This window comes from Rhincodon typus, chromosome 19, assembly GCF_021869965.1.
Source record: "Rhincodon typus isolate 14 chromosome 19, sRhiTyp1.1, whole genome shotgun sequence".
Lineage (NCBI taxonomy): Eukaryota > Metazoa > Chordata > Chondrichthyes > Orectolobiformes > Rhincodontidae > Rhincodon > Rhincodon typus.
Window position 1 is genome coordinate 2,911,534 of NC_063350.1, and position 12,312 is coordinate 2,923,845.

At 41.4% G+C, this 12,312-nt stretch overlaps 3 protein-coding genes across 8 annotated transcripts in view; all 3 read right to left on the reverse strand.

The window, feature by feature from the left end:
• cpne1 (copine I) overlaps positions 1-5,815 on the reverse strand; it is a 275,222-nt gene extending 269,407 nt beyond the window's left edge. Inside the window, exons 1-2 of one of the 4 annotated variants that reach the window (XM_048608607.1) lie at positions 5,712-5,775; positions 4,572-4,605 (exon numbers count right to left, since the gene is read on the reverse strand). The gene's annotated coding sequence lies outside the window, so the exon portion shown is untranslated. Of the gene's footprint in view, positions 1-881; positions 976-4,571; positions 4,606-5,711 lie in introns of those variants that run through there. The other 3 variants (XM_020516964.2, XM_020516961.2, XM_048608609.1) reach the window with 3 other exon arrangements.
• rbm12 (RNA binding motif protein 12) overlaps positions 1-5,819 on the reverse strand; it is a 200,239-nt gene extending 194,420 nt beyond the window's left edge. The window contains exons 1-3 of one of the 3 annotated variants that reach the window (XM_048608603.1): positions 5,712-5,789; positions 4,572-4,605; positions 882-976 (exon numbers count right to left, since the gene is read on the reverse strand). The gene's annotated coding sequence lies outside the window, so the exon portion shown is untranslated. Of the gene's footprint in view, positions 1-881; positions 977-4,571; positions 4,606-5,711 lie in introns of all 3 variants that reach the window. The other 2 variants (XM_048608604.1, XM_020516960.2) reach the window with 2 other exon arrangements.
• Positions 5,820-5,956: 137 nt separating this feature from the next.
• The window catches only part of LOC109933964 (DENN domain-containing protein 3-like), a 17,909-nt gene continuing 11,553 nt past the window's right edge, over positions 5,957-12,312 (reverse strand). The window contains exon 7 of the mRNA XM_048608507.1: positions 5,957-6,082. Coding sequence (XP_048464464.1) covers positions 5,957-6,082 — 126 coding nt within the window. The remainder of the gene's footprint in view (positions 6,083-12,312) is intronic.

Below are 12,312 nucleotides of genomic sequence, written 5' to 3' on the forward strand. Positions count from 1 at the left end.
AGGAGGGTCTAGGCCCGAAACATCAGCTTTCCTGCTCCTCTGATGCTGCTTGGCCTGCTGTGTTCATCCAGCTCTACACCTTGTTATCTCTATTATAGCAAGTATCCTGCTGTGGGCTCCTGTTCTCTCTGCGCTATGTTTTATCAATGTGCCTACTTTTCCCCTACCTTCTTGGGGCTTTCATGGGGTAAATAATATTGAGGGCCAAGCTAGTGATGAACTGCCTCCATTAGTAGAAAAGTCACTGATCATTGGTTTATAGTAATTCTTAGAAGGACAAGAGGGGAGTTGGGAAATACTCTCATGCAGAGGGTGACAGGATCTGGAACTCTGCTCAAAAATGCAATAGATGCAGACACCCTTATCACATTTAAACTCTTGAGGTGTCACAACACATCGAACTGTGGACCAAAAGCTAGAAGGTAAGGTTAGACTGATGCTGCATTTGTAAACAACACAGACACAATGGTACAACTGGCTACCCCCTGTGTCATCATCTTTGGTTTTCTTCCTACTGAAGGAGGATCTCTGATTCCTGGAACCATTATCAGAAATCTTTTGTGCACCTCTGCAGCCCCTCTAAAGCTTATTAAATTAAGCCAGATCTAATGTGGTGCATCGATTAATTTAATGATGCACTTCAGGTATGCGTTGAGAGCTAAATAATTTCTTCCAAGGAGTGATTGAGGAAATCAGTTAATTAAATAAATTGGAAAAGAGAGGAATCTTTATTGGAGAACATACATTACATAATACACAGCATTTCTTTTAACATTACAAGCCAAAACTTTGCATCAAAAGCAGTTAAAGAACACAGAATTCCTTATCAGTCAGATCTTGAAAATAAGTAAGACATTCAGTCCAAACGGTACTGCACATACCTCGTCTATCTTTTAAAGCCACTTGCCAGCAAGTTAGAAAGCAGAATTGGACCAAAATAATTCATGCGATCAGGATTAATTGCCTAAAAGAAAGGCTGAACAGGCAAAGTTTAACAATAAGGTTGACATCAGAATTCCAGTCAAATCTCACACAAATCATTCTGTCCAATTTATCATTTAGACCATTAAAACAAACAAGTATGGTGCACAAGTTTAAAGTGTAAACATGCTCAACTGTAATTTCTCCTGGTGTAAAATTTGAGAACTTATCAAGTAAAAGTAACTCATCAATTATTTTTCGCCCAAATAGAACTACATTCATCTGCTTTCAAATCTTAACGGGAACCTTGTTGTACGGATTGGCTCAGCAAAGCAGAAATTATAGTTTGGTGGGTGTAGACTAAAGAAAATTGTGACATTACTTTTAGTGAAGAGATTTATCACAGTCGGATTTCCCAATATATTCACCAATTGCCTGGGAGCAACATCATGCAATTGTCCTTAATTAACATTACTACAAGTACTGCAGATGGCACAGCTGACCAGCCTACAGACTTTATACAAACAGTAGCCACTGAAACATGGCTATAAAAGCCATGGAGATGAATGTCAATCAGATGCATTCAAGAAGCAAAGGAGAAACAAAACTGGAAAGGGAACAGAGGGTCGCACTTCCTCCACACTGCTGCAATCATGTGGAGGTGCCGGTGTTGGATGGGATGGGCAAAGTCAGAAGTCACATGACACCAGGTTATAATCCAACAGGTTTATTTGAAATCACAAGCCTGTGGAGCGCTTCTCCTTCATCAGGTGAAGTGAACAGAAGCACAGGTACAGAATTTGTAGGCAGAGAGATCAAAAGTTCATACAAATGGAGTGAGTGGAGTGCTGCAATTGTCTCACGAGACAACGGACATTTCTCCTGGTAACTAAATTCACTTTCAAACCACAAGATAGCCTAAAACTTTTCTTAACCAGATTTTAATATTAAATTATCACACCATTTCTTAAAATAAAATGAATGTTTAAGCTAAGAACTTTGAATGCTGGAGATCTGAGTCAAAATCAGAAAGGATAAGATTGTTTTGATTCAGCTTATTCTAATGGTCGATTTAAATTTAACCATTACACAGAAAAGTCCTGTGTCAAAAAAGTTTCGTCAGTAACAACATTGTCACCAAGGGAATAGGTGGTCCATAATAAACAATTAAAACAGTTCTTACAGTTGTAATATAAACAAAAGGGTTACACCAATAGTGTTTTTTTCAGGTCTCCTATGATGTCAGCATCCTCACTGTACCTAACTTGTTTGCTCCACAAATTAATAATTGGTTCTAAAGCACAATATTTTGGCTGATTTTGCTACATTTTAAAACTGACACACTGGAATTCCAAAATGCAGAAATATCATTCAACAAATTTCTTGTTAGGCACACTACTCATCTTAAAGTTTCAATGAATTCAATTGAACAGTTACTTCTGGATTCATAACCACCAATAATTTGATTGAGATTGGTTTGCTCAGCACCTTGTGCATTAGTGGAAAGAGATGACACAATCCTATTAATATGCTTAAGACAAAATTGTGCTTTAGGCTGTTACTAACTTTAAATTTATAATTTAAAATAGTTTCTAAAGCTGCAAATGAGAACAGAACCTGACTCCATATCATACTTCATTATGGCCCTCAAAGATCAGCACACAATGCAAGATTAAAGTCTTGAAATTCCAGATGCTTAACATCGTAGGAATTCCAACACAAGGCATCATACAGCCCATCATACCTGCGTCAGTTCCACTTTGGAGCTAGCTATCAATGGCTTTGCTCTCTCTACCCTTTGCTTTTCTTCAGGTGTTTATCTAATCCTATTTTCAGAGATTGCAATCAATTGTACTTCAGTAGATCTCTGCAAGTATAAACTTTCCAAATTCACTCATGTGTGCATGTAAGAAACAGACAAGGAGAGCGAAAGCGAAGTGAAGGGGGAGGGAATAAAATTACACAGATTTGAATATTTCCTTTGTAATGAAATTTGTAAAAATCTGAAGGTCTTCTTCTACCTGTTCACTGCTCCATATGCCACAGTCCTGGACAAAACCTAGGTAAGAATATCCCACAATAGTGTATACTGTAGTTGCAGGGTAAACCAAGGTGAGAAAAAAAACAAGATCAAAATGTGATGAGGATTTTAAACTGACAGTTCATTCCAACTTATCAAGTAACTACTCTAACATGTAGGTCAGCAAGTGGCAAAATCTTAGTGGGTAGTTGGGACTGTGGTTGCTGAATGCAGATCAAGACTCAAAGGACTTAGTCAAACTGCTCTGCTGATCTCGACATGAGACTTGTCAAATCGATGGTTCTCCATCCAAGGCAACAGAGCTCAATTTACGCCATGGAACTGTAGCCAAAAAGGTTCATAAGAAAGAGGAACAGCAATTTTTTTGCTCCTCAAGCCTTCTCCACCATTCAGTAGGATCATGGCTGAGTTAGTCAGTAGATACAAGAAGAAACTTGGTACAGTAAATAAACTTCTATACTGGGATACCTAAAAAGAGCTTGTGCAACAGTCTAAAAATTATCGTTCCTACAATTAAGATCAGGGAATTTTAACATTCAGTTTAAAATATTTCTAAAACTCTTAATTGCTAAAGTTTACTCTATATTTTCAGTTGTGGCATCTCATCTCACTTGGTTTTAAACCTATGAAATGTTTAAAATTTTGTTACTCCAGTTTGAAATTTCAAGCAATACATAGTTTAGGATCTTGGGTAGTTAACAAATAAATAGCAAAAACGAGCTGATTAAACTATCCAAATATGCTGCTGATTTGCACAAGCCAGAATTTGCCAGATGCTAATCAAATTATTATTTAAAAGCACTGTAAGTTATCTATTGTTTTTTTTCTCCAAAACACATTTTGGTTGGGGGGCAGAATACTCAAGTGTTCAGGATTAAGAAGAAGGTATCTTACTTTCCCAGACCTAATTAAAACTCAACACCAAACAAAAAATGGCAAAGTTGATTCAAAATTAATGTCCCAAATGAACACTAGAGTACCAAGTCCATAAAATAAGGCTAAATTGTTACCAAGGCTCATTCTCTAGTCGCAGTCTCTAAAGCTGGGATGCACCTGTTTGGTGAACATCACAAACAATTGTGCCAACAACAGTGGATGATCTTCACAAAATATTTCCACATCACACAAAGTTCAAAATAAACAAAACGTCTGTCGTGCAAATGCTGTCAGCTTTGTTCTCATTTTCAGGACTGATGTACTTGAACTGGAAGGGTTTCAGTTGATGTAAACACAAAGACAGTCACTGCCATACTTTAGCATACATGATGCATTCAGAATTAAGGTTCATATCACCAACTAAAAGCCAAACCATCACAGCTTCCTTTATTCATTAACATTTAGTTAACAAAAACGCCAGGGCATATTAGGAAAATAATAAATACCAGAATCTAATGCCTCAATTATATCTTGTAAAATGCATGTAAACAGGGTTACAAACGTGCTCATAAAGAACTTTAATTTGCATTTAGTATAATATGTACTGAATAACACTATCAGGAGAGAGACTGGACACAACTAAATTGCACTTGGTCAAAACTGCTCCAGGGACAAGCAGATGTAACAAGTTACACAATCTAACATGGCTTTACAACAAGCAACGCAAACAAACCAGATCTGGCTGATATCCATTTTACAGCAAGGCCCTAAATAAAGAAAATAAAATGTTAAAAATGCAAGTAGTATACAAATCAATATTCAAAAATTTCAAAAACAATCACAAATCCAACCAGCCTGATAAAAACAAGGTTGATGCACATAAACTCTCTACCATTTCAAGAATATTTTCCTTTGGCTCAAACTTCATTCTTTATACTTTACGATTCTAAAAAGCAATCTGACTTGTCCTACATTCAGAACCATTTAGCAAAAAAGTGTCCGATCAGAAAGCCATGGACCAACACATGCAGATCGTTAAAAAGGGATGCATTACATGAGATTGCATTGAGAGCAAATATCCTTTACAACTTTTAAAAGCGTGCAGTATCCACAAAATGAAACCAGTAAATACCTGCAGATTATTTGAGACACAAAATCTGGATCTTGAACAGTTAAAAAAACAAGGCCAATGTTTTAATTTGCCTTCAGGATTAAACAGTATGTGATTGGTGCTGAAATCCTCCTTTCGCTTTAGGACAGAGATACCACTTATTTTTAAGTATTACAATTAAGCCCAAGAGGTATGCACTGAGTGATTTAGCGGAGTGCCCGAGCTCCGGGAGGAATCCTTCCCATTCCCACCCGGAGTCTGGAAAGATTCGACCCCCAGCTCTCTCCCTCCCCTCCTCTTCACTCCGTCCCAGGCTGTGGGAGGACTTGTCCCCGTTCCCCCCTCCCGACTCCCCAACTCCTGATTCCTTCCACGGTCCCTCTTGCTGCGCATGCACACTCTTTGTCCGCTCCTAGTGCGCGCACAAAGCGCCGTAATCGCCCCTCACACAGGCCGCCGCCAACTCAGACTCAATTCAACTAAAATCCATTCACTGTACAATCCAAACCGCCAGTGAGCAGGGAGACCAAAGGGGGAGGTGGCGGGGTGGGGGAATGCTAGCGAGAGGCCTACCCGGGCACACACATTCCCCATTCCCTTCCCCCCCCCCACCGCGGGAGGCCTAGTTGCTCGGTCCGCCGAAAGGCCCGAGCGCGGAGTCAGCGGGGGTGGAGAAGAAAAACAGTTGCATTTACTGACAGACAACACAACCCATTCCCGGCCCTGCACGGCCGCAGAAAGCCGAGTGAGCGATGCCCTTACCGGTGACACGGGAGCTAAAGGATTAACTAGGGGTGGGCCTGAGGGTTTAAGCGAGCGGACGCCCGGCTGCTCTCCCGCTCCCGCTCGTTTCCTCACTCAACCTCAACAACATGGCGGCGAGGAGCTGGCCCCGCCCCCATGGTCTGCGTCTGACGTCGCGAGAACGGACCGCCCCCCTTGGGCTGGGTATACACCCAGCTCCGAACGCAACCTGCGTCTGACGTCACACATGTTGTACCCGCCCACTAATGGCGGCCCTGGAACCGCGATGTCGTCAACAGCGTGACGTCAAGCATAATTACGTCACGGTGGCATTTGGCGTACCAGCAGCCCCACTCCTGGCAAACGATCTGAGGATATGGGTTCGAGACCTACCACATCAGGTGAAGACTTTTAAATTCAATAATTTTCTGGAATTAGAAACTGAACTGAATGGCAACCATGAAAAACCATTGTCAGTTTTTGTTCACTAATACCAGTATAAGAGAGATAGTTCCTTAGGTGCTAATGAGAATTTTATTGCATTGGGAAAGATTTATGAGTGGACACAGTAAATATTGATGGCTATTAGTTTGGTTTCAGTTAAGATGATAAAGGTAAGATTTTATTTTGCTCCGGAAAAAACACTAATGGCTTGGAAAGCTTTTATTTTCACTTCTCAAGAAATTCTGGTTGAGGTTGGATATGAGCAATGGTTTCTCCTAGAGAAAGGAATTAATTCAGAAAAGTTAGGGAATAGATTTCCCAAATGTAATGGTTTTATTTGAAAGTTCCAGACTAGAAGTGTTTGGTTACAACCCTGAAGAAATTATTCAAAGCTAAGAAATTCCAAGCTCAGTTGTGAGAATAGTCAAGGAAGAAGCTGTCAGACTCTCAAGACTGGGTCTAGGCCCGAAACGTCAAACTTCCTGCTCCTATGATGCTGCTTGGCCTGCTGTGTTCATCCAGCTTTACACCTTGTTATCTCAGATTTTCCAGCATCTGCAGTTCCTACTATCTCTGGGACTTAAAACAGTTAAGTCAAACCTGTAGATGTTATAGAGAAGGGAATTCCCTCTGGTGTTTAAGTACTGTCAAGAGGTGCTGTTAAGAATAGATGGAATATTATATTTTTACTGTAAATCTTTGAAATCTTTCAAATTGTATTATTTGTAAATAGCTTTTTTTAAAATTTTTATCTTTTTGTCTTTGTTTCATTGTTAAAACCAGATCTGCATGTTTTGGTTTTGTATTTCAGTAAGAGACCACTTTATTAAATAAAAGAAATGATGTATCAAACCCAAGCGTCTAGGCCTGAAATGTCAGCTTTCCTGCTCCTCTGATGCTGCTTGGCCTGCTGTGTTCATCCAGCTCTACACCTTCTTATCTCAGAGTGGGATCTGACTTGTTCAGTAAATAACATTATATCCAAATATTACATTCACAGACTGGGCTAGAATCAATCTATTAGACTATAACTAAGGAGCATGCATTAGTAAAATGTCATGCTTCAATTCATCCAAGGTAGAATAGAGTATGAGATATTTATATCCTCCGGTCACATGCTCTGATATAATAATGATACCATGAACTTAACTCATAAAAGTTACACTGATGTACCGACTGTGAGACATATGAAAACATTATGGTAAATCTTAGTTAATATTTTCATCCTTATTTAAAATGAAATAACTCAGCACTAACAAAGGACTGAACTGTGAAACCTCTGCTTTAAATAATTAATACATTTAAGAATCAGATAATTGGATACACTGATGAGAGCTTTGTGATTACATTTCTGTTGCAAAGAGCTTCTGCAAATCAGTCTTACTAATGAGATATCAATAAACTGGAGGTCTAGGCAATAAACATTTCACACACAGCAAGGTAACCTCTCCACGAGACCTTCTTTCAAGCTGTACATTTTTGACACTATTGGTTTTCTCGTTGCTCAGCAAAGTCAAATGGTTAGAATCATTCTCCGACAAGAGTTCACTCAATAACCGCACCATCTCAAGATTTCAACTAGAGTAGCCAAATGTTTATTAGAGGACTAGGAAGACCAGGGGATGTGGGTACATAGAAGGGATTTACGTTCCTACAGTAAGTACTTTTCCTGACCTCAACACACTCCAGTGTGCTTTATAATCAATGTTTACTTTTAATGTGTAGTCACTATCTATTTAAAGATCAACTTGTTAAGACATATTACGGTGCACCTCCAATACAAATGGGACTTGAAACCAGACCACCTGGCTCAGAGGCAGGGACATGACCACTGAGCCTCAAACCTCTTTGTGTAGTCACTGTTGTGCTGTAGGAAATACAACCAGTAATTATGAACACATCAAACTCCTAGTAACAGCACTGAGGTAAATCACCAGTTACAAATATCACCTTGAGGGATTAATATTGACCAGGATACCAGGATGAAATCCCTTGTCAGACATTACCACAGAATCCTCTATATTCATCTGAGAGAACAGATGGGACATCAGTCCCAAAGCCAGTGCCTACACCCATATTGGTGCAATGTTAAATTGGTATGCCCTCTGCCCGTTTTACACAGGAAGAACATAAGAACTAGGACCAGGCCATCTGGCCCCTTGAGCCTGCCCCGCCATTCAATAAGATCATGACTGATCTTTTTGAGACTCAGCTCCACTTACCCGCCCGCACACCATAACCCTTAATTCCTTTACTGTTCAAAAATTTATCTAGCCTTGCCTTAAAAACATTCAGCAAGCTAGCTTCAACCGTTTCACTGGGCAGGGAATTCCACAGATTCACAACCCTTTGGGTGAAGAAGTTCCTCCTGACCTCAGTCCTACATCTGCTTCCCTTTATTTTGAGGCTATGCCCCCTAGTCCTAGTTTCACCTGCTAGTGGAAACAACCTCCCTGCCTCCACCTTATCTATTCCCTTCATAATCTTATATGTTTCTATAAGATCTCCCCTCATTCTTCTGAATTCCAATGAGTATAATCCCAGCCTACTCAGTCTCTCCTCATAATCCAACCCTCTCAACTCTGGAATCAACCAAGTGAATCTCCTCTGCACCCGCTCCAATGCTAGTATATCCCTTCTCAAGTAAGGAGACCAAAACTGCACACAGTACTCCAGGTGTGGCCTCACCAGGACCCTATACAGCTGCAGCAGGGCCTCCCTGTTTTTAAACTCCATCCCTCTAGCAATGGCAGACAAAATTCCATTTGCCTTTTTAATCACCTGCTGCACTTGCAATCCTACTTTCAGCGATTCATGCACAAGGACACCCAAGTCCCTCTGCACAGCAGCGTGCTGCAATTTTTTTACCATTTAAAACATAGTCCATTTTGCTGTTATTCCTACCAAAGTGAATGACCTCACACTTATCAACATTGTACTCCATCTGCCAGAACTTTGCCCACTCACTTAGACTATCTATATCCCTCTGCAGACTTTCAGTGTCTTCTGCACACTTTTTTCTACCACTCATCTTAGTGTCATCTGCAAATTTTGACACACCACACTTAGTCCCCAACTCCAAATCATCTATGTAAATTGTAAACAATTGCGGTCCCAACACTAATCCCTGAGGCACACCACTAGCCACTGACCGCCAACCAGAAAAACACCCATTTACCCTTACTCTTTGCTTTCTACTAGTCAACCAATCCTCTATCCATGCCAATACATTACCTGTAATACCGTGCAACTTTATCTTATGTAGCAGCCTTTGGTGTGGCACCTTGTCAAATGCCTTTTGGAAATCCAGATACATCACATCCACAGGCTCCCCACTGTCTACCATGCAAGTAATGTCCTCAAAGAATTCCACCAAATTAGTCAAACATGACCTACCCGAAGAACATATCCCCTTTTTGGTCCAATGCAGAAGGTTGGTGAGGGTAATTGCAGCATTTCAGTGATGCCGTATGGTGTGTTTCCATGACACCTAGACAATGGTAAGGGCAACTAGACTGTTGTGTGTCTGAGCTGGTACAGTTCAGTGTGCCATTGCAACATGAAACTACAGCAGGGAGAGAACTGCCGCATTCAAGAAAGCAAGGGTGAATAAAATGAAGAGGTGTGTGTCTTCAGATTAAACTTATTCCTCAGTTCTCTGTTAAAAACTAGAAGACATTCTCAGATAACAAGGTGTAGAGCTGGATGAAAACAGCAGGCCAAGCAGCATCATTCTCCCCTCCCCCTACCGCATCCCAAAACCAGCCCAGCTCGTCCCCGCCTCCCTAACCTGTTCTTCCTCCCACCTATCCCCTCTTCCCACCTCAAGCCACACCCCCATCTCCTACCTACTAACCTCATCCCGCCCCCTTGACCTGTCCGTCCTCCCTCGACTGACCTATTCCCTCCCTAACTCCCCACCTACACTCACCTTTGCTGGCTCCATCCCCACCTCTTTGACCTGTCTGTTTCCTCTCCACCTATTTTCTCCTCTATCCATCTTCTATCCGCCTCCCTCTCTCCCTATTTATTTCAGAACCCCCATCCCCTTCCCCTCCCCCATTTCTGATGAAGGGTCTAGGCCCGAATCGTCAGCCTTCCTACTCCTATGATGCTGCTTGGCCTGCTGTGTTCATCCAGCTGTACACCTTGTTATCTCAGATTCTCCAGCATCTGCGGTTCCTACTATCTCAGAAGACATTCTCAGTTACCTTTCCCACTGGACACTTCAAACTGATTTTAATCAAGGCATTGGCTTTGACATTTTTGTCTTCCTGCCACAATTCATTTTGGATAATTCATTCTGGTTTAATTTATCAGATGTAGTCAGTCCTGTGAACAACAACACACTCCGGATAACAAAACAAGGACTGGAAAGGTTAGCATAGCAAAGGAGGGGTCAGAGGTTTTGCAGCAGGTCACGCAGTAGTTGAAATGATGGCCGACTGCAGGGATCCTCCTCCCAGCACATCAAAATGACATGATACAACTTCTCTGGGCACGCCACAGGGCGCGGCATGCGAAGTCCACTCTCCAAAAAATGAACAGTTTGTGCAAAGTTTAGACCTGAAAAAAAGGAGACCGCAATGAATTCCCTGGTACAGGTTAACCAGTTTGGAATATTGAATTTAGCTTAAAGAAGGACCAAGCAATAAAAATCAGGTGTCAGTAAATGTGACTATGAAGTTGTTGGAATATTTTAAAACCCATCTGGTTCCTAAATGTCCTTTATGAATGGAAACTCACCCACTGTTCTTACCTGTCTGAGTTTTAAGGAGAATAGTTTCTGATTAAATGTCACTGACCTCAAACTTTTTTTTTTATTAAGTTCACTCAGGGGATGTGGGTGTCACTGGCTGAGTCAGCATTTACTGCCTGTCCTTAGTTGCCCTTGAGAAGGTGGTGGTGAGCTGCCTGAACTCTCAGCATAGACCCTCTGACTGGTTCTAGCGTTTCCTGTTCATAAATTAGCATAACTTCCTGGCCTCTGCGCCCTGTTTCTCTTAATAAAATCATGGATCCCAAATATTTCACAGCTATCTCACGTTTCCCAATTTCCCAGGACTCGCAGCCCACGCACAACCTATCAAATGGCACCATACAGTTTATGTTGCCTATTCATGTTCTTCCTACCAAAACATATTGATTCACATTTTAATGCACTAAGTTCCATTTCCCATGTGTCTGCGCATTTCACTAACCTGCCTGTCTCCTCCTAATGCCTGCCACCTCTTCATTGTTTAGCACTTTTCCATGTCTCATGCCATCTGCAAACTCTGAAATTATGCCCTTCTAAATCCAAGTCACAGTCATTCACGTTCTAACGCTCAGTTCCATAGAAACATAGAAAATAGGAATATTCCACTCTTCGAGCCTACTATATCCTTCAATATGATCATGGTTAATCATCCAACTCAGTCCCCCGCTCCTGCTTTCTCCCCATACATTTTGATCCCATTAGCCCTAAGAACTATATTTAACTCATTCTTTAAAACATAGAACATAGAACAGTACAGGACCTTCAGCTGACCTATCATCCTACTCTAAGATCAATCTGCCCTGCATACCCTACATTATACTATCATCCATGTGCCTACCCATGAGTTGCTTAAGTGTCCCTAATGTATCTGACTCCACGACCACTGCCGGCAGCGCATTCCACACGCCCACCACTCTCTGTGTAAAGAACCTACCTCTGACATCTCCCCTATACCTTCCTCCAATCACCTTAAAATTATACCCCCTCGTAATACTCATTTCCACCCTGGGAAAAAGTCTCTGGCTATCCACTTTATCTATGCCTCTCATCATCTTGTACACTTCTATCAAGTCACCTGTCATCCTTTTTTGCTGCAATGTGAAAGGCCCTACCTCCCTCAGCCTTTCCTCGTAAGATCTGCCCTCTAGTCCAGGCAGCATCCTGGTAAATCTCTGCATCCTCTCTAAAGCTTCCACATCTTTCCTATAATGAGGTGACCAGAACTGAACACAATATTTCAAGTTGCAGAGCTGGATGAACACAGCAGGCCAAGCAGCATCACAGGAGCAGGAAGGCTGACGTTTCGGGCCTAGACCCTTCATCAGAAATGGGGGAGGGGAAGGGGGTTCTGAAATAAATAGGGAGAGAGGGGGAGGTGGATAGAAGATGGATAGAGGAGAAGATAGGTGGAGAGGA